Source organism: Oncorhynchus keta, chromosome 35 (assembly GCF_023373465.1).
Source record: "Oncorhynchus keta strain PuntledgeMale-10-30-2019 chromosome 35, Oket_V2, whole genome shotgun sequence".
Lineage (NCBI taxonomy): Eukaryota > Metazoa > Chordata > Actinopteri > Salmoniformes > Salmonidae > Oncorhynchus > Oncorhynchus keta.
In genome coordinates, this window is record NC_068455.1 from 59311165 (window position 1) to 59334484 (window position 23320).

At 41.2% G+C, this 23320-nt stretch overlaps 1 protein-coding gene across 2 annotated transcripts; it reads right to left on the reverse strand.

Moving 5' to 3' along the window:
* Positions 1 to 8056: 8056 nt before the first annotated feature.
* Positions 8057 to 22218, reverse strand: LOC127905952 (zinc finger protein 239-like). Of its 2 annotated transcripts, none has more exons than XM_052497192.1 (2): positions 21648 to 22218; positions 8057 to 10873 (listed from the first exon to the last, which is right to left on the reverse strand). In XM_052497192.1, exons 1-2 carry the CDS (start codon positions 21943 to 21945, stop codon positions 9915 to 9917), a joined length of 1257 nt encoding a protein of 418 aa, XP_052353152.1. In that variant the 5' UTR covers positions 21946 to 22218; the 3' UTR covers positions 8057 to 9914. The 2 variants fall into 2 exon arrangements, with proteins under 2 accessions (XP_052353152.1, XP_035608981.1); XM_035753088.2 differs by lacking the exon at positions 21648 to 22218 and adding an exon at positions 13938 to 14593.
* Positions 22219 to 23320: the final 1102 nt, after the last annotated feature.

The window sequence follows — 23320 nt, forward strand, 5'->3', positions numbered from 1 at the left end:
CCTTGCCTTATTCTCCTTGTGGTTATAAGGGAAATTTTAATGTTTGTGCTATTCTTATAACTAATTTCTGTGTTCTATTCATGTGCTGTTCTATAAACCGATTACTGTGTTCATACAAGTGGCTGACTACAAGTCCTTACTATCAGTAGCTGCAATTTGGCAGGACGCCCAGACCGTGTTTTGAGAACAAACTAAAGATATCTCAGTTTCAAGGTCTTAGCTTAGAGAGGAGAAGCCTTGTGAGGTGTTGGTCTGTCACATGTTATGAAACAGTATTGGTCGGTGACATGAATGAAACAAGTTCATGGCCAGGAAACTCGTTTCCTGGCCATGGACCCAAAATATCGATGTTTTGTTCCCGAGCCACTTAGTTATCACTTTCGCCTTATGGCAAGGTGCTCCATCAGGCTGGAAAAGGCATTGTTTGTCACCAAACTGTTCCTGGATGGTTGGGAGAAGTTGCTCTCGGATGATGTGTTGGTACGATTCTATATTCATGGATGTGTTCTTTTGTGTGTGAGCCCACTCCCTTGGTTGAGAAGCAACTCCACACATGAACGGTCTCAGGATGCGTTACGGTTGGCATGACACAGGACTGATGGTAGCGCTCACCTTGTCTTCTCCGGACAAGCTTTTTTTCCGGATGCCCCAAACAATCAAAGGGTATTCATCAGAGAAAATGACTTTACCCCAGTCCTCAACAGTCCAATCCCTGTACCTTTTGCAGAATATCAGTCTGTCCCTGATGTTTTTCCTGGAGACAAGTGGCTTCTTTGCTGCCCTTCTTGACACCAGGCCATCCTCCAAAAGTCATCGCCTCACTGTGCGTGCAGATGCACTCACATCTGCCTGCTGCCATTCCTGAGCAAGCTCTAGACTGGTGGTGCCCCGATCCTGCAGCTGAATCAACTGTAGGAGACGGTCCTGGCGCTTGCTGGACTTTCTTGGGCGCCCTGAAGCCTTCTTCACAACAATTGAAACGCTCTCCTTGAAGTTACATTTACATTTACGTCATTTAGCAGACGCTCTTATCCAGAGCGACTTACAAATTGGTGCATTCACCTTATGACATCCAGTGGAACAGCCACTTTACAATAGTGCATCTAAATCTTTTAAGGGGGGTGAGAAGGATTACTTTATCCTATCCTAGGTATTCCTTAAAGAGGTGGGGTTTCAGGTGTCTCCGGAAGGTGGTGATTGACTCCGCTGTCCTGGCGTCGTGAGGGAGTGTGTTCCACCATTGGGGAGCCAGAGCAGCGAACAGTTTTGACTGGGCTGAGCGGGAACTGTACTTCCTCAGTGGTAGGGAGGCGAGCAGGCCAGAGGTGGATGAACGCAGTGCCCTTGTTTGGGTGTAGGGCCTGATCAGAGCCTGGAGGTACTGAGGTGCCGTTCCCCTCACAGCTCCGTAGGCAAGCACCATGGTCTTGTAGCGGATGCGAGCTTCAACTGGAAGCCAGTGGAGAGAGCGGAGGAGCGGGGTGACGTGAGAGAACTTGGGAGCATCAAGCATCAACTTCCGGTAACAAGTAATAACATGTGGTCCTTCTGTAGCTCAGTTGGTAGAGCATGGCGCTTGTAACGCCAGGGTAGTGGGTTCGATTCCCGGGACCACCCATACGTAGAATGTATGCACACATGACTGTAAGTCGCTTTGGATAAAAGTGTCTGCTAAATGGCATATATTATTATATTATATATTAGAGAGCGGAGGAGCGGGGTGACGTGAGAGAACTTGGGAAGGTTGAACACCAGACGGGCTGCGGCGTTCTGGATGAGTTGTAGGGGTTTAATGGCACAGGCAGGGAGCCCAGCCAACAGCGAGTTGCAGTAATCCAGACGGGAGATGACAAGTGCCTGGATTAGGACCTGCGCCGCTTCCTGTGTGAGGCAGGGTCGTACTCTGCGGATGTTGTAGAGCATGAACCTACAGGAACGGGCCACCGCCTTGATGTTAGTTGAGAACGACAGGGTGTTGTCCTTAAAAAAAAAAAGTTCTTGATGATCCGATAAATGGTTGATTTAGGTGCAATCTTACTGGCAGCAATATCCTTGCCTGTGAAGCCCTTTTTGTGCAAAGCAATGATGACAGCATGTGTTTCCTTGCAGGTAACCATGGTTGACAGAGGAAGAACAATGATTCCAAGCACCACCCTCCTTTTGAAGCTTCCAGTCTGTTATTCAAACTCAATCAGCATGACAGAGTGATCTCCAACACTCACACCTGTGTTAACGAGAGAATCACTGACATGATGTCAGCTGGTCCTTTTGTGTCAGGGCTGAAATGCAGTGGAAATGTTTTTTGGGGATTCAGTTCATTTGCAAGGCAAAAAGGGACTTTGGAATTAATTGCAATTCATCTGATCACTCTTCATAACATTCTGGAGTATATGCAAATTGCCATTATACAAACTGAGGCAGCAGACTTGTCATGTTTGTTAAAGCTCGATCAGCTAAGGAGCTACACTGAACAAAAATGTAAACGCAACATGTAAAGTGTTGGTCCCATGTTTAATGAGCTGAAATAAAAGATCCCTGAAACACACAACCTTCTTTCTCTCCAATTTTGTGCACAAATGTATTCATATCCCTGTGAGTGAGCATGTCCACCTGACAGGTGTGGCATATCAAGAAACTGATGAAACAACATGATCATTTGTGTTGGGGACAATAACAAACCACTCTAAAATATGCCGTTTTTGTCACACAACACAATGCCACAGATGTCCGAAGTTTTGAGGCATGCCGACTGCAGGAATGTAAACCAGAGCTGTTGCCAGATAATTGAATGTCAATGTCTCTAGTATAAGCCGCCTCCAACATCATTTTAGAGAATTTTGCAGTACGTCCCAACTGGCCTCACAACCTCAGACCACATGTATGGTGTCGTGTGGGCGAGTGGTTTGCTGATGGCAACGTTGTGAACAGAGTTTCCCATCAACTCTATGAGTTTCTCATCAACTCCATCAACTCTATGCGAAGGAGAAGTGTTGCGCTGCATGAGGCAAATGGTCACACCAGATACTGACTGGTTTTCTGATCCGCGCCCCTACCTTTTTCTTTAAAGTATCTCTGACCAACAGATGCATATCTGTATTCCCAGTCATGAAATCCATAGATTAGGGCCTAATCAATTTATTTAAATTGACTGATTTCCTTATATGAACTGTAACTCAGTAAAATCTTAGGAATTGTTGCAAGTTGCATTTATTCTTGTTCTGTATAATTTAAGCGCACCTAGCCTGTTATTTTTCCTTGCGCCAAATGTGGTGATGCAGAAATGAGAGCCAATATGTGGCTGTTTTATGTCAAACTGGGAATATGTGGCAGTGGCCAATGAAACATTTCTGGTTGGTCTCAGAGAGGAAGCAGTGGTAGAAAAAGTACTCAATTGTCATTATTAAGTAAAAGTTAAGGTACCTTAATAGAAAATGACTCAAGTAAAAGTAAAAGTCACCCAGCAAAATTCTACTTGAGTAAAAGTCTAAAAGTATCTGGTTTTAAATGTACAGTGTTGGAAAAAGTACTCAATTGTCATACCTGAGTAAAAGTAAAAAGTAAAAGCCATACATCAAATTCCTTAATTAGATGGCTCACTTTTCTTGTTTTTATTTTATTTTTCATGGACAGACAGGGGCACACTCCAACACTCAGACATGATTTACAAATGCAGTATTTGGGTTTAGTGAGTCTGCCAGATCAGAGGCAGTGGGGATTACAAAGTATTATGTTGATTGGTGCATGAATTGGTCCATATTGCTTCCCTGCATGAGCATTCAAATGTAACAAGTACTTTTGGTGTCAGGGAAATTGTATGGGAGTAAAAATGACATATTTTCTTTTGGAATGTAATGGTAAGTAAAAGTTGTCCAAAATATAAATAGTAGAGTACAAATAATCCAAACTACTTTACTACTTCAAAGTATTTTTACTTAAGTACTTTACACCACTGCTAGGAAGGGAGACTTTTAAAATGGGATTGAGTGAAGTAGCAGAAAATATGTTGAATAAGCAACTAATGAGCACGGAGAGCCTCAGTCGCAAGTTTGACGAAATGACCTGATATCTTTAAGTCTAAGATGGCTATTTACTTACTGTTGTAGCTCTTAGTCAGAAGCAAGCTTTTTGTAAACCTACCACATCCTTATGATATACAGTTCAAGTCGGAAGTTTACATACATTTTAGCCAAATACATTTAAACAGTTTTTCACAATTCCTGACATTTAATCCAAGTAAAGATTCGCTGACATAGGGCAGTTAGGATCACCACTTTATTTTAAGAATGTTAAATGTCAGAATAATAGTAGAGAGAAGGATTTATTTCAGCTTTTACTTCTTTCATCACATTCCCAGAGGGTCAGAAGTTTACATACAATCAATTAGTATTTTGTAGCATTGCTTTACATTTTTTAACTTGGGTCAAATGTGTCGGGTAGCCTTCCACAAGCCTCCCACAATAAGTTGGGTGGATTTTGGCACATTTCTAGCTGGTGTTACTGAGTCAGGTTTGTAGGCCTCCTTGCTCGCACACACTTTTTCAGTTCTGCCCAAACATTTTCTATGGGATTGAGGTCAGGGCTTCCAATACCTTGACTTTGTTGTCCTTTAGCCATTTTGCAAGTATGCTTGGAGTCATTGTCCACTTGGAAAACCCATTTGCGACCAAGCTTTAACTTCCTGACTGATGTCTTGAGATGTTGCTTCAATACATCCACATAATGTTACTGCCTCATTATGCCATCTATTTTCTGAAGTGCACCAGTCCCTCCTGCAGCAAAGCACCCACACAACATGATGCTGCCACCCCCGTGCTTCACGGTTGGGATGGTGTTCTTCGGCTTGCAAGCCTTCCTGTTTCCTCCAAACATAACAATGGTCATTATGGCCAAACAGGTATATTTTTGTTTCATCAGACCAGAGGACATTTCTCCAAAAAGTACGATCTTTGTCCCCATGTGCAGTTGCAAACCGCAGTCTGGCTTTTTTATCAGTTTTGGAGCAGTGGCTTCTTCCTTGCTGAGCGGCCTTTCACGTTACGTCGACATAGGACTCGTTTTACTATGATTATAGATACCTTGTACCTGTTTCCTCCAGCATCTTCACAAGGTCCTTTGCTGTTGTTCTGAGATTGATTTGCACTTTTCGCACCAAAGTACGTACATCTCTAGGAGACAGAACACGTCTCCTTCTTGAGCGGAATGGCGGCTGCGTGGTCCCACAGTGTTTATGCTTGGTTACTATTGTTTGTACAGATGAACATGGTACCTTCAGGCGTTTTAAAATTGCTCCCAAGGATGAACCAGACTTGTGGAGGTCTATAATGTTTTTTCTGAAGTCTTGGCTGATTTATTTTGATTTTCCCATGATGTCAAGCAAAGAGGCACTGAGTTTGAAGGTAGGCCTTGAAATACATCCACAGGTACACCTCCAATTGACTCAAATTATGTTAATTAGCCTATCAGAAGCTTCTAAACCCATGACATAATTTTATGGAATTTTCCAAGCTGTTTAAAGGCACAGTCACTACATAAAGAGAGACCAAAGACAACAACATAGCAAGGCAGCAACACATGACAACACAGCATGATAGCAACACAACATGACAACAACACGGTAGCAAGACAACATGGCAGTAGCACAACATGGTACAAACATTACTGGGCACAGACAGCAGCACAAAGGGCAAGAAGGTAGAGACTTCAATACATCACGCAAAGCAAGTACTTTTAACATTCTGCCACAAAGAGATCAATTTAATAAAAACATGTTCTCATCTCAAGATGCTAAATAGGTTAAATAAATAAATTACTATAGCAAGTGCCAAATAAAGTAAAAGCCAAATATCTGCCAATTTCAAAAATAGAAACTTCGGTGACCCTCTGAAATATTTTGATGGTCTTACAACTATTTAGCTGTCCATTGAAATATTTTGCAGGTCATTGAAATATTTTCATGGCCTTTGAAATATTTCACAGCTTTTTACCAAGCTTCGCAGCCTGAAATATTTTGCTGGCCTTTTTACAGAAGCAAAGCATGTCTGACTTTTGTTAATAAGAAGGAAATTGTCGAGGCAACTTTTATGTCAATTTTAGATCATGGGGATATTATCTATATGCGTGCAGCAGCATCTACACTTGTAATGTTTGTAGAACTCGCCATTATGATTTGTATCAAAAAGTGGCTTGGGCCTTTTTGGAGGGAGCAGCAATTCCTTGTGATTATTTACAAAGCACTCATGCAGAAATGTCCTAGGTATTGATCTATCATCATTAATTCAATTTAGACCTACAAATGACCAAACCCAGTCTCAGGCTTGGATAACACCAGATGCCCCTTCGGTCTCCACAGAGTTGGGTAAAGCTGCTTCTAGTGTTTTTGCGTCCTTTATGTGGAACAACTTCCAGAGCGCTCTGAAATTAGATGTTCATAAATGTGTCTGTTTTCCATAATATGTTTTGTAATTTTGTATGTGTTTATGCAGAGCTCATCTTTAAAAGAGAACTTAGTTTCAGTATGACTTTCCTGACAACAAAATAAAGGTTAAATCAAAAAATATAAATCAAAGCAAGCAAGTTTTCCATCCATTTAGCTACAGATTTTCATGCAAATATCCTAAAATCCCCATAAAAACAATATTAGCATTTTCCCACCAAATTGTGTTTCCATCAAATTGACTTGTTGTAGATAAAAAGCTGTGCGTAATGACACGTTTTGTGGTTAAATTCCCATGTACTGAATAGAACATACAATTTAAATGGGTTTCCGTTGCATTTTGAACTCTACTGACGGTTTTCTCACAAAATAATTGTGCTATGCAGTGCATTCGTGAAGTATTCAGACTCCTTTACTTAAAAAGAAAAGTATTCTAAAATTAATCAAATGTTTTTTCCCTCAACAATCTACACACTATAGACCATAATGACAAAGCAAAAAAAGGTTTTTAGAAATGTTTGCATTCAGACCCTTTGCTATGAGACTCGAAATTGAGCTCAGGTGCATCCTGTTTCTATTGATCACCCTTGAGATGTTTCTACAACTTGATTGGATTCCACCTGTGGTAAATTCAATTAATTGGACATGACTTGAAAAGGCACACACCTGTCTATATAAAGTCCCACCGTTGACAGTACATGTCAGAGCAAAAACCAAGCCAATGAGGTTGAAGTAATTGTCCGTAGAGCTCCGAGACAGGATTATGTCGAGGCACAGATCTGGGGAAGGGTACCAAAAAATGGAAGAACTTTGGAACCACCAAGACTCTTTCTAAATCTTACCGCCTGGCCAAACTGAGCAATCGGGGGAGAAGGGCCTTGGTCAGGGAGGTGACCAAGAACCTGATGGTCACTCTGACAGTGCTCCTGAGTTCATCTGTGGAAATGAGATAACCTGAAGGACAACCATCTATGCAGCACTCCACCAATCAGGCCTTTATGGTAGAGTGGCCAGAAGGAAGCCACTCCTCAGTAAAATACATATTATAGCCTGCCAGTCATTTGCCAAAAGGCACCTAAAGGACACCTAAACAAGATTCTCTGGTCTGATGAAAACAAGATTGAACTCTTTGGCCTGAATGCCAAAGGTCACGTCTGGAGGAAACCTAGCACCAGCTCGGTGGTGGTAGCAGTATGCAGGGACTGGGAGACTAGTCAGGATCGAGGGAAAGATGAACAGAGCAAAGTACAGAGAGATCCTTGATGAAAACCTGCTCCAGAGTGCTCCGGACCTCAGACTGGGGCCAAGGTTCACCTTCCGACAGGACAACGACCCTAAGCACACAGCCAAGACGACGCAGGAGTGGCTTTGGAACAAGTCTCTGAATGTCCTTGAGTGGCCCAGCCAGAGCCTGGACATGAACCCGATCGAACATCTCTGGAGAGACCTGGGAATAGCTGTGCAGCAAAGCTTCCCATCCAATCTGACATAGCTTGAGAAGATCTGCAGAGAAGAATGGGAAAAACTCCCCAAATACAGGTGTGCCAAGCTTGTATCATACCCAAGAAGACTCGAGGCTATAATCACTGCCAATGGTGCTTCAACAAAGTACTGAGTAAAGGGTCTGATTACTTAATTTGTTTATTTTTAATACTGTCGTGGAAATTCTCACACAGGGAAACTCAAAGTCAGTCTTAAATGAATCATTGTTTGTCAGAAATTCCCACAGAAGAACATTGGTTCTTAATGTTCTCTGAACCTTCTGAGAACATGCCTTTAAATAGAACCACGAGGAAACCTGTAGGAAACATTATGCTGAAGTACAGAAAGTTTTTTCTTAACGTTCTTTGAACATTTTGAGAACATGACTCGGAATGATAACTATTTTAGAACATTCCCAATGTCAAACCAGTTGGAGAACAGAATTCTTCAGTATTTCATTTAAATGTTGGAAGGACAAATTACATGTATTTAACTATTCTTTGTATTCAAGTAAAAATTATACTTGAAATAAAATGGATGTTTTTTGCTTAGCTCACAATGACATTTAAACGTCTGCATTCAGATGTCTGTAATAAACTTGGCAAAATAAATGTAGACATTAATAAATGCCTTTCTATAGCTTCCAAAATATATATTTTTTTACAATAGTGGGGGGGTACCAAGATGGAAACGCGGTGGGTTCAAAACAGCATGCCGTGTCAGTAATATAGTGTACATATATAAATCAGTGTATAACAGGTTCCAAGTGATATGAATTGCAAAAATCCCAAAAGGTACAAAAATGATAAAATAGCAGGTAAATTAAATCCAAATGAAACTGTAGAAAACTGAAGGTGGTGTTTTCCCGTTTATATCAAATCAAATCTTATTGGTCACATATACATGGTTAGCAAAAGTTGTTGCCAGTGTAGCGAAATGCTCGTGCTTCTAGTTCCGACAGTGCAGCAATATATAACATGTAATCTAACAATTCCACACAACTACCTAATACCCACAAAACTAATATAATAAGAACGCATACATATAAATATATGGATGATTAATGACAGAGTGGCATAGGCAAGATACAATACATGGTATAAAACACAGTACATATATATATATATCAAGCCCCAGTCAGCTGTCCTAATTAGCTCAACCGCAGATTATCCATTATATAGTCCAGATAGTCAAGTGGCCTCTTTAACAATTAAAATAAATGTCTTCAAAAATGGAAGGCAGTCGGGAGGAGGCAAAACCAGGTGGGACAATTGTAGCCAATGAGAGGGCAGACACGTGTGTGAACAACAGGCAAAACTCCGATATAAAGTTGCCGGGATGTCACGTGTCCTACTTACATTAGCACACTCCTAACAACTTTAGCATTACAAAACTTATATTTTATCAAATGCACATGCGAAAAAATAATCCATTAATATTTTTGTTAAACAGATTCAAAACTGATTGATCTCCATACAAAAACTCCTGGCTTGGTTTCCATATATTAATAAGCATTTCTACATAATTCGAGATCTTTCTCCGCAATCATAAATCAACCAAACTATTTTATATACATTTCCAATATATTTACTTTTCTATACACAACAAAGCTCTTATGAGTACACAAATTAACTCAAATAAAACTAAATTCAAGAGGTTTCAAGGTTAGTCAAGAAATGTACATTTTATTAATATATTGAATAGTTTACATTTTAAAATACCAAAATCATATATCAAGCAATATCTAAAGGTTTATACATGTATCCAATCAATCAAAGTTTATAATCAAAATAAAATACACATTTTAACATTTTAATCAAATTTGTGATGGAAAAAAAACATCTTTCAGACAATTAAGTTTCATGTGGCATGAACAAAAACACTTTCTCAGTCAAAAACATAACTCAGAACACAGCCTCTAGTAGCTCATGTGATTTCAGGGGCTCTAATTGTCCAAAACTATTTCCACACTGGGAGTATTATATATATATATTTTTTATTATGGATTCAAATTAGCTGCTGCCCTTCCTGGGGTCTTCTTCTCCCGTGTATGTATCCTCTGATGTGATTTCAGGCTCCCTAACTGGGTAAAACCCTTTCCGCAATGCGAGCATTGGTAAGGCTTCTCTCCTGTGTGTGTTCTTTCATGTGTTTTCAGGCTCCCTACTTGGGTAAAACCCTTTCCACAATGGGAGCATTGGTAAGGCTTCTCCCCTGTGTGTGTTCTTTCATGCACTTTTAGATGCCCCAATTGTCCAAAACCCTTTTCACAATGGGAGCACTGGTAAGGCATCTCTCCTGTGTGTGTTCTTTCATGCACTTTTAGATGCCCCAATTGTCCAAAACCCTTTCCACAATGGGAGCAGTGGTAAGGCTTCTCTCCCGTGTGCGTTCTCTCGTGGTTGTTCAGATTCCCTAATAGGGGAAAGCTCTTTCCACAGTGGGAACAGTGGTAAGGCTTCTCACCTGTGTGTGTCCTCTCATGCGTTTTCAAGCTACCTAACCAGGTAAAAGTTTTTCCACATTGTGAGCAGTGGTAAGGCTTCTCTCCTGTGTGTATTCTTTCATGCTCTTTCAGGTCCCTTGACCGGGTAAAACTAGTTCCACACTGAGAGCAGTTGTAAGGCTTCACTCCAGAGTGTATTTTCTCATGTGTTTTTAGGGTCCCTAATTGGGTAAAACTTGTTCCACACTGAGAGCAGTGGTAAGGCTTTTCTCCTGTGTGTATTCTCTCATGTACTTTTAGCTTCCCTAACCAGCAGAAACTCTTTGTACACTGCAAACATTGGAAAGGCTTTTCTGCTGTGTGTGTCCTCTCATGCTCTTTTAGGTTTCGTAACTTAGTAAAACTCTTTCCACACTGGGAGCAATGGTGTGGTCTTGCTGGTTTGGACGTCTTTGGGCCTGGTTCCACTGAAGGATGCATCCCGTAGTCAGAGTGAGAGTCTGGTTTCACTCCTGTAAAAAGACAGTGTGGTAGTTAAATAGACTTGAACATAACCTTCACATTATAAAACTGTCTTCCAATTAGGTTTAATGAAGTACTAGATTAGTTTACACAAAATGTCCATAATTGTTTTAACTTGGTGGCCATTAAAATTATAATAATGTAGAACTTAAAATGTGATCTTTCTCTTGAAAATGTGATATGTACACATAACTAATAACTAAAGTATTAATAGCAGAAATGTTTGTAGGAAATCAAAGGGAAGATATTTTGAAAAAGCAATTGGTATAGCTTTGGTACGAGAGGTCAGAGAACCTGACACACTTGTCTGTTGATCTGTATGTTTTATGGACTGTGACTTATTGAAAATTAGAACCATAACTGGAAATATTCATATAAACTCAGTGAAATGAAAAATGTTAGCCTAATTCTAGTAGGTGTAGTATGAGGGAAGTCAAGAGACCTAACATCAAGTCGTTTTAGATGCATGCTGAACAACAATATAAAACGCAACATGCAACAATTTTGATTTCAAAGATTTGACTGAGTTACAGTTTGAGAAATCAGTCAATTGAAATAAATAAATTAGGTAGGGGTCTGGATCAGAAACTATCTGGTGTGACCACCATTTGCCTCATTCAGGGTGACATCTCCTGGGCATAGAGTTGATCAGGCTGTTGTTTGTGGCCTGTGAAATGTCTCACTCCTCTTCAATGGCTGTGTGAAGTCACTGGATATGGCTGGGAAATGGAACACTCTGTTGTACACATCAATCCAGAGCATCCCAAACATGCTCAATTTGTGTCATGTCTGGTAAGTAAGCAGGCCATGGAAGAACTGGGACATTTTCAGTTTGAGGAATTGTGTATAGATCCTTGCAACATGGGGCCATGCATTAACATGCTGAAACTGTGTAATGATCATGCTGTTTAATCAGCTTCTTGATATGCCACACCTGTCAGGTGGATGGATTATCTTGGCAAAGGAGAAATGTTCACCAACAGGGATGTAAACACATGTAAACACAAAATTGGAGAGAAATAAGCTTTTTGTGCATATGGAACATTTTGAGGATCTTTTATTTCAGCTCATGAAACAGCACCAACCCTTTACATGTTGCGTTTATATTTTTGTTCCGTGTAAATGTTTGCCCTCAGATATTTTACAATGGCTTTCTGCCAGAAGTCAAAGAGCTCTGGATGAGTCCTGTATAGCTGCCATTTGCTAAGAGCGCACACAAGCTCCAGTTAGACATAGAGAAATAAATGCCTATAAAAATGTTCTAACTGATGGGATACACAAGCTACATTTCTTGCCAAATGACATCAGTATTATCACAAATTCAAAATGGACTGGTTGATTGAAATAGGGTAATATGTGTTCCGACAACCGGCTGCAGTTTTGGAATAATTGCGTCCTGTCTTTTTTCAACTGAGGCTACTTTGCGAACAAAGACAGGTTCCACACTAAAAATATACAAAAACATTAGTTTGATAAAGACAAAGAGCAGATTTTTCATCCGAACCATTAAGCCGAGGCCTTTTCACCAAACTGAATGTTGTTGCTGTAATTTATCACCATGCAGTGTTCAATGTGGAATTCTTAATCCATTTGGAAAATTCCAAAGTACCATCAGAATTATTTAAAACATGGAATGTCTGTTTATCGGAAAGAAAAACTATTTAAGTTTGTGACCCTGAAAAAATGTATACTCGCCAAATTGAGCCCAGTTTCAAATCCTCACTCTTGGTGAATAACTGTTCCAGATGCGTATGACTTCGCACTGGCAACTTTATTAATTTGGAAAAATATTGGGTTATATTTTATTCTGTTATCTTACATCATGTCTTTTTACTATGACATACAGGGATGCAAACTGGTGAGGGCCCATAAAGGTGACACTTTTGTTTCTGCACTGAAACATGCAAAAAATCCCTTCCAGGAGGAAATGCGAGTTTTAACTAATTAAACAACAAAGAATATGATCTACATGATCAGTCTCTGTGTGTAAAATACAAAGTGGTTAATGTGAACCTACCTCACAGCTAAAACATGTAAAGAAAGCAACCCAATATTATTTGTTGCCTAAACTTTACTGCAAATTACTTGAGAAAAAAACAATACACTAATATTGCAGTTAGCTATGACAGCCTTTATAATAGAATGCTTGTGACCACAAACATCTAAATATTGCACTTGGGAAAAAAACATCTTAAAGTAGAAATAGAATGAAACAAACAGTCATTCTATCTTTTCTCTATTTTAATGGCCACTATAGTAGACATCGATCAAGTGCACAAGGCTACATGTGCAAAAATAACATTCACAGAGTTTAAAAAATATATAATCCCCCCTCACACACAAGTGTTACTGTCAAGTTCAACACAACAACATCAATATCTTTGGATTACACAGCACATTATTACATTGTATACTTTCTGCCTGTGGTCACCTGTTCTACAATGTGCCTGCAGAGCATGATACCCTTTGTTGGCATAATTGATCTCTTTAAGGCAGAGAGAACACCTGGCATACCCCTTTTTATCCAAAAGTGAAAAAGAGGGGAAGTGTGTGATGTTCCTTTCACCTCTATAGTGGCATCCAGCTTAAGCCAAGCCCAGCTCCAGCTACACTTGATCCCTGAATCCACTTGTTTAAAAAGCAATGCCTAATTTTCACCTAATTCTCTCATTCTGAAAATCAACCACATACTGTAGAGGGAAAACATTAGTTCATAGATAGTAGTTAGTTCGCTAGCTAGTTAACATTTCACACAGATTACCAGGCTCCAGTAAGCAACTAATGCGTTATAACTTGAGGAAAGGCAAGGTATTGTACACCAGTTAATACTATAGTGAATTGGTTAGGTTACAAACGTTAGCTCATCTGATGCTAACGTTAGCTGTCTGACTTTATTAGCCAGCTGCTTTTTACAACATGAACTCAATTATTTGATCAGTTAAGTTGGCTAATGTTGCTCAACATTTCTCTGGCTAGCTAACGGAGAATTCGATCCAGCTAGCAAGATACTTAACAATGCTAACAATACTTGTTCCACCACACTTTCTCCCTCACCTCAAACTTTCCAAATGCCAGTTGTTTTTGGTCACAGCTCTTGAATTACGCTTCATCATCTTCTCACCCCCATCTCCGTGGTCAGGCTTTCTCACGGACCTCTTTGTTATCGTTCAGGGGACGCGCTGCTGTAACTGTCAAACTGCCATTCCACTCTCCGCAGTCTTTCCAGAGCGCGCGCTGATGCTGTAACTAGCAAAAGGCTCAGCCTTGGATACAGCCAGTATTGCTCCAAACGCTTATTGCTCCAAACGCGCATCACTCGTTCGCTTACAGACAGGAGTGATCCAAAGCCGTAGGTCACCTATTTTGGAACCAAAATGGCACATTTAGCAGAAAGATGACGAGTTTGCATCCCTGAACATAGGTGTGGCTTGACTGTGATAAATGCTCTGGAAATAAGAGTGCCTTGTCTGCTAAATTAACAAAAACAAGGCTGTTCCATTGCAGGCTTCTACAAGCAAGCACCACCGCTGAGGTTACTGCCTTTTTGAAGATATAACCAGCTGATATTACGGTTTCCAGAAAATTAATCTTAAATGGCTTTTGCTTTTTTATTGAGTGAATATACACTGTGTACAAAACAGTGTATAGAACACGTGCTCTTCCATGACATAGACTGACCAGGTGAAAGCTATGATCCCTTAAATCCACTTCAATAGGTGTAGATGAAGGGGAGGAGACTGTTTAATAAAGATTTCTAAGCCTAGAGACAATTGAGACATGGATTGTGTGTGTACCATTCAGAAGGTGAATGGGCAACACAAAATATTTAAAATAAAAAATATATACAGTGGGGCAAATAAGTATTTAGTCAGCCACCAATTGTGCATGTTCTCCCACTTAAAAAGATGAGAGGCCTGTAATTTTCATCATAGGTACACTTCAACGATGACAGACAAATGAGAAGAAAAAAATACCAGAAAATCACATTGTAGGATTTTTAATGAATTTATTTGCAAATTATGGTGGAAAATAAGTATTTGGTCACCTACAAACAAGCAAGATTTCTGGCTCTCACAGACCTGTAACTTCTTCTTTAAGAGGCTCCTCTGTCCTCCACTCGTTACCTGTATTAATGGCACCTGTTTGAACTTGTTATCAGTATAAAAGACCCCTGTCCACAACCTCAAACAGTCATACTCCAAACTCCACTATGGCCAAGACCAAAGAGCTGTCAAAAGACACCAGAAACGAAATTGTAGACATGCACCAGGCTGGGAAGACAGAATCTGCAATAGGTAAGCAGCTTGGTTTGAAGAAATCAACTGTGGGAGCAATTATTATGAAATGGAAGACATACAAGACCACTGATAATCTCCCTCAATCTGGGGCTCCACACAAGATCTTACCCCGTGGGGTCAAAATGATCACAAGAACGGTGAGCAAAAATCCCAGAACCAAACGGGGGGACCTAGTGAATGACCTGCAGAGAGCTGGGACCAAAGTAACAAAGCCTACCATCAGTAACACACTATGCCGCCAGGGACTCAAATCCTGCAGTGCCAGACGTGTCCCCCTGCTTAAGCCAGTACATGTCCAGGTCCGTCTGAAGTTTGCTAGAGAGCATTGGGAGAAGATTGGGAGAATGTCATATGGTCAGATGAAACCAAAATATAACTTTTTGGTAAAAACTCAACTTGTCGTGTTTGGAGGACAAAGAATGCTGAGTTGCATCCAAAGAACACCATACCCACTGTGAAGCATGGGGGTGGAAGCATCATGCTTTGGGGCTGTTTTTCTGCAAAGGGACCAGGACGACTGATCCGTGTAAAGGAAATAATGAATTGGGCCATGTATTGTGAGATTTTGAGTGAAAACCTTCCATCAGCAAGGGCATTGAAGATGAAACGTGGCTGGGTCTTTCAGCATGACAATGATCCCAAACACACCGCGGGGCAACGAAGGAGTTGCTTCGTAAGAAGCATTTCAAGGTCCTGGAGTGGCCTAGCCAGTCTCCAGATCTCAACCCCATAAAAAAAATATTTGGAGAGAGTTGAAAGTCCGTGTTGCCCAGCAACAGCCCCAAAACAGCACTGCTCTAGAGATCTGCATGGAGGAATGGGCCAAAATACCAGCAACAGTGTGTGAAAACCTTGTGAAGACTTACAGAAAACTTTTGACCTCTGTCATTGCCAACAAAGGGTATATAACAAAGTATTGAGATAAACTTTTGTTATTGACCAAATACTTATTTCCCACCATAATTTGCAAATAAATTCATTAAAAATCCTACAATGTGATTTTCTGGATTTTTTTTCTCCTTTTGTCTGTCATAGTTGAAGTGTACCTATGATGAAAATTACATGCCTCATCTTTTTAAGTGGGAGAACTTACACAATTGGTGGCTGACTAAATACTTTTTTGCCCCACTGTATATTTAAAAAAATACAAAATATTTAAGTGCCTTTGAACGGGGTATGGTAGTGGGTGCCAGGCTCACCGGGTTGATGGTGTCAAGAACTGCAAAGCTGCTGGGTTGTTCATGCTCAACAGTTTCCCGTGTGCATCAAGAATGGTCCACCACCCAAAGGACGTCCAGGCAACTTGACACAAGTGTGGGAAGCATTGGAGTCAACATACCTTTGGAAAGCTGGTCCATGCCCCGACGAATTGAGGCTGTTCTGAGGGAAATATTAGGAAAGTGTTCCTAATATTTTGTACACTCAGTGTATATGGGGCAGTTAGGAATAGTTATCTGTAAGGGTTATGATAAAATAGGCATTGCTGTGCACTGTTGGCATAGATCAGGTATTCCCAAACTGGGGTACATGTATAATGCCCTCGGGGGTATGCCAAAAAAAAATGTGATTCACATTTATTTTCAAACAGTCCCATTTAGATTTTCCAACGGGGCTATACATTTGGGTGAGGTTTTTTCTCTCGCCTGAGTAACCTCGTTTCACTGCCAAAAATAAAATTAAACCAGCTAGTGTTCAGCAAAATAACAACAATGTCAAATACAGGTAGCCGAGTCAAATAATTAACATCCAATCACATTAACCGTTACTCTCTTGCGGGAAACCTTCACTCTTGCTTGCACAGACATTAAGAAACGAAACATGCCAATTTGAAAAATAAGCCCTGGGAGTTTTTTGAGCGAGAATAAAGATAACTTTTGAGTAGTAAAAGCAACAGATACCATTAATAAGAAGGGACTAGAACCGTCTTATATGGTGAGCTACTGGGTGGCTAGGACAGGCAAGCCCAATACTATTGTGGAGGACTTCATTCTTCCTGCTGCCGCGGATATGGCTGGGACAATACTGGGGGAAAATTTTGAAAAACTATACAGACAATGCCTTCATCAAACAACACTGTTTCACAACGCATCAGTGACATGGCAGGAGATGTTTTGAAACAATTACTGCTTCGCATACAAGCCAGTGAATTCTATGCGTTACAGCTGGATGAGTCAACAGAAGTGGCAGGACTGGCACAGCTCCTGGTATATATCCGTTACGTTTATGGGGGCGTCAATTAAGGAAGACATCCTCTTCTGCAAACCACTGGAAACCAGGACAACAGGAGAGGATATTTTTAAAGCACTGGACAGCTTTGTGACATCAATGTGTTGGGATCTGTACTGATGGCACAAAAGCCATGACAGGGAGACATAGTAGAGTGGTAACGGGCTTGCAAGCAGCTGCTCCCGACACTACTTGGGTAAACTGCAGCATCCACTGAGAGGCTCGTGCTGCCAAGGGAATGCCTGGCAGTTAAAGATGTTTTGGACACTACAGTGAAAATGGTTAACTTTGTTAAAGCAAGGTCCCTGAGGCCTCCCGGGTGGCGCAGTGGTTAAGGGTGCTGTACTGCAGCGGCAGCTGTGCCATCAGAGACTCTGGGTTCGCGCCCAGGCTCTGTCGTAACCGGCCGCGACCGGGAGGTCCGTGGGGCGACGCACAATTGGCGTCGTCCGGGTTAGGGAGGGTTTGGCCGGTAGGGATATCCTTGTCTCATCGCGTACCAGCGACTCCTGTGGCGGGCCGGGCGCAGTGCGCACTAACCAAGGTTGCCAGGTGCACGGTGTTTCCTCCGACACATTGGTAGCTACTAAAACAATTGGATACCACGAAATTGGGGAGAAAAAGCCGGGTTGTGACCAAACCTCACACTCATTCTTATGTTTAATAAATGTATTGTATAGGGTGTGTATGGCAAATGATGGCAATAAACAACATTTGAGAGTGCGTTGACCCTGGTGCTAGAGGGGGTACGCAGCTGGAGATTGAATGTTTGAATGGGTACGGGACTATAAAAAGTTTGGGAACCACTGGCATAGTACAGTCAAATGCCCATACCTAGTTACAGGTAAGGATTACTAAAATTGTATGGTACAACCTTGTAGCTACTGTTGTCCTGTCTCAGCAGCTACTCAGAGGCTACGCCCCCTACAGGGTAACCCGATTACTAAAGACCATACAGATTAAAACCAGTGGAAAATTCCCTATGGCACGTGAAGCTGGAAGTACTTGAATTTGAAGCATATTGCTGAATGGGTCTGAATGACGCATCCGGTGAAAGTGGCGGAACGAGCCGGGCCAGAGGATCTCAGCCATAGAGAAGGCCCAGCCAACAGAATGAGAAGATGATCCTCAAGGAGCTATTCACCAAAGAGTGCATGAAGGCCAAAGGCCTCACCCACGTCGCCGACGAACTTATACTGGCCTTCCCCGCACAGAGCGTCACAGACACAATGGAAGCCATCGTGGGAAGTATTAGGGCCGGGGACCTCACGGTATGATATAATCGTGATAAATACTGTAGGTGCCGATACGATATGTATGCTATTCGAAACTCTCGATGGGGAACAAGCTATGAAGGAAAAATACTGGAGTTTTGGTGCTGTTACAGCCAACTAGCACAAAAATAATAATAATGCGATTTTGTCAAAAGAATATACGATATATCGTCAAATAATATCTTGATATGTAACTGTATCAATCCCCCCCCCATCACCAGGAGCTAAGAATTTCACTGTTAATCTACACCTGTTGTTTACGAAGTATGTGACAAATAAAATTGGATTTGTTTCGAGGTATGTGAGCAGTTACTGTAGAAGGCTAAATTGATCTAATAATTTAACATATGTCCTTAGTGGAAATTACCCAAAGGTGTTTTATAGATTCACTAACCTGTGGTCCATTCCTTCCAGGTGGTAAAGCAGTTGCTGCTGCACAGGGCCAACGAGGAGCACAGTAACGTTTCAGATTACACTCGTCTCAGCCTAGCCACCTCAGGGGGCTGCATCAACATTCTCCTAAACGCTGGCACTGAAATCAACTCCTGGTATGACTGTTTATCAACCCCTGAAACCCATGACCAACCCTGTCAGTGACAAGGATTTATCCCACTCTTAACGGTGTATAATCCTCCCAGTCCACGTTTCCCCCTCTCCCTGTCTGTTCCTCTCTGTGTGTTTGTTTACACTGGGTATCTCTCCTCTTGAGGCTGGCTGCAATGAATGGCCACGTCCCTGCGGTCAAGCTGCTGCTGGACATGGACTCAAGACATCAACACCACACAGATTGAGACCAACTGCAACAACACGGCACTGACCCTGGCCTGCCAACGTAGAGCACAACACCAAGATGAGAGCAGCCGCCATCAGCTGAACCTGACACGTTATGCTATCTGGGCTAAAGTCAATGAGAATGTCAATTCAGTCAGAATTCCTCTACAGTCTCACTGCCCTGACCTGCGACACCTCTGAGTAAGTTATTACAATGTTGTTACAACCAGCAGTGTGTGTAGTTAGGCAGTTGATTCTCGCTGAAGTCCAAATTATTCACATCTTCTCTCTCTTTTAGTCATGTCCATTTCAGAGCTGTTCAAGATGGAGCAGGTACCGGTCGCCCTGTTCATGCTTTATTTTTTCTCCCCTCACATTATTAGCTCCAAATGTTTATTTTTTTTAATGTATTTTTCACATACAGATGGCAATAACTTTGGGATATCAGAGCAGCGGTAAGTCAACAGCATTTCGACCAGAAATAAGACTTTACTGAATTGGATCCATTGTTCGTACCCTGCCCAAAGGTAATTCGACTTATCCAAGACACCGGTACCTGTCAAAAGTTTGGACACACCTACTCATACAAGGGTTTTTCTTTATTTCTGACTATTTTCTACATTGTAAAATAATAGTGAAGACATGGAAACTATGAAATAACACATATGGAATCATGTTGCTGTGGTAGCCATGCTGGTTAAGTGTGTCTTGAATTCTAAATAAATCACAGACAGTATCACCAGCCAAGCACCCCCACACCATCACACCTCCTCCTCCATGCTTCACAGTGGGAACTACACATGCAGAGATCATCCGTTCACCTACTCTGCGTCTCACAAAGACATGGCGGTTGGAACCAAAAATCACAAATTTGGACTCATCAGACCAAAGGACAGATTTACAACAGTCTAATGTCAATTGCTCGTATTTCTTGGCCCAAGCAAGTCTCTTCTCCTTATTGGTGTCCTTTAGTAGTGGTTTCTTTACAGCAATTTGACCATGAAGGCCTGATTCACTCAGTCTCTGAACAGACAGATGTGTCTGTTACTTGACTGCATTTATTTGGGCTGCAATTTCTGAGGCTGGTAACTCTAATGAACTTGTCTTCTACAGCAGAGATAACTCTGGGTCTTCCTTTCCTGTGGCGGTCCTCATGAGAGCCAGTTTCATCATAACGCTTGATGGTTTTTGCGACTGCACTTGAAGAAACTTTCAAAGTTTTAAAATGTTTTCCATATTGACTGACCTTCATGTCTTAAAGTAATGATGGACTTTTGTTTCTCTTTGCTTATTTGAGCTATTCTTGCCATAATATGGATTTAGGGCTATCTTCTGTATTACCACCCCTACCTTGTCACAACACAACTGATTGGCTAAAACACATTAAGAAGGAAAGAAATTCAACAAATTAACTTAACAAGGCACACCTGTTAATTGAAATGCATTCCAGGTAACTAACTCATGAAGCTGGTTGAGAGAATGACCAGAGGTGGGAAGTTGTTATCAAGGCAAAGGGTGGCTACATTGAAGAATCTCAATTATAAAATATATATACCCTTGAATGAGTAGGTGTTCTAACTTTTGACCGGTACTGTATATATATAAATATTTGTAAATATTTATCACATTCCTTGTGTATGATCGTATATTTTGATACATTGAATGTTAATATTGTGTACACATGTTATATATTTTTACCTCCTGTTTCAGTAAGTGATATCACTGAGTACTGCCCCCTATATGTATATACAGTATATATGTAGGACCTTCCACCCCATCTGGGAAATGGATGCCTGATGAAGACCTAAGGTTTGAAACGTTGCTATAAATAAAATCAGGGAGCATGAGCAGCAGTGTGTGTTTTCCTTTATTTTTTTATATACTGTTTTGCCCACTTCATATGTATATACTGCTGTATTATAGTCGAGGCCGAGCCTATTTAATTATTGCTGTACATATACTATCCTTCAGATATACTAAATATTCTATCCATAATGTCTATACATCCCATCATACACACACTCCGGAATCCGACATTGCTCTTCCTAATATTTCGTAATTCCATAATTTTATTTTTTAGATGTGTGTGTGTGTGTGTATGGTATTGTCCCTCTCATCACAGGGCCTTCCGCTGGAGGTATTGATGAGCGAACTCCGAATATCCAAAGTGAAAACAAATTTACGGCAGTACTTACTGGTGTTAATCAGATCTCCTGTCTCATCTTCCTCATTCAATGTGACAGTAATCTCCCCTTCCTCCTTCACTCCAAAAACGGCACCATCCTCTCTCCCTCTGAATGCGTCCTCCTCTTCTTTCACTGAAACGTCTTTCTCTTCTTCTTTCAATGTAACATCCTCACCTTCTATTTCGTTTTTTACTGTGACGTTCTCCTCTTCACTTTCTTCTTTCACGACAATATTTAGCCACATACCCTCTTTCTTCGTCCAGCAGACCTCTTTCTTAGCAGGGAGAGAGTAGCTGGGTGAGCTCATGGTCGGAGATGCTAGCTAGCTAACATTAGCGACTAGCCTAAATTAGTGCTACTGCTATCTTAACCAGCCTGTGGGTCTGCTTGAAACAACGTAACATTAAATTAAATGGGGTAACACAAAGACACGACAGCAGTGTGTTTAAAACACAGTGAATAATATACACCAAAACAGTCTAAAGACCTTTAACGTTTCGGTTGTTGGTTAGCAAGCTACCGATGTTGCTGACTAGCTGTTGTTCTTCTTCTTTGAGGCTTATTGACAGACGACAACCGAGAAGGTGTATTGTCGCCATCTACTGTATGGGTTGTGAATGAGAATGTAGTTTTTCTTTGTGGGAAAAACATCAAATACAAAAAAATCCATCCCACTCCTTCAGTCATAGTCCAATTCACATCCCTACTGTGAGGATGGAACAGTCCCAAAAAACGTTCAGTGGCAATGCATATTTTCTCAGATTTCCTCTTTCTTTGCTCTGTGCAGTTTATAACCTATGCAATAAATTATACAAAGTCCATCTTTTAAACATGCAACATGTCAATATACTGTTGGCTAGGAACATTTACTGGTGTCACTAATCCAACTACCATTGCTTCTTCAACATTACTCTCTTCTTCCACTCTTCTCACCACCTCCGTATACAAAACATACACTTGCCTCCTCCTTCACTCTAACAGGGCACTTCAGTCATTTGGGCACATATTCACCACCACAATTGTAACATTTCACCTCAACTGGTATACGATACTCCCCCAGCCTACATTAAATTAAATTAAATGTTATTTGTCACATGATTTGTAAACAACAGGTGTAGACTAGCACCCAACAGGGTCCCGTTGGTTCCAGACCGCTTGCCATACAGTAACAGAGAAAACAGTCTATGGCTTAGGTGGCTGGAGTCTTTGAAAAATGTTGGGCCTTCCTCTGACACTGCTTGGTATAGAGGTCCTGGATGGAAGGGTGCTTGGCCCCAGTGATGTACTGGGCCATGCTCACCACCCTCTGTAGCATCTTGCAGTCAGGTGCCTTTCAGTTGCCATACTAAGCGGTGATGAAGCCAGTCAAGATGCTTTCAATGGCGCAGCTGGCAAATATTTTCAGTCTCCCAAGGGGGAAGAGGTGCTGTCATGCCCTCTTCACAACTGTGCAGGTGTGTGTGGACCATGTTAATTCCTTTGGTGATGTGAACTCTGAGGAACAACCTCCCCTCCATTTCTATTTTTCTGCTCCCATAGCAAGTCAAAATTGTCACAAAAAGGGATATTCCTGTCTTTGCAGAGTTTCTTCAGGAACTCGTTTAGGGCAGCGAGGTGGATGCAATGTTCCTAACCCCTTCTATAGCACTGCAGGGGGCCAGAGATGACTGTTCTCTTTCCTG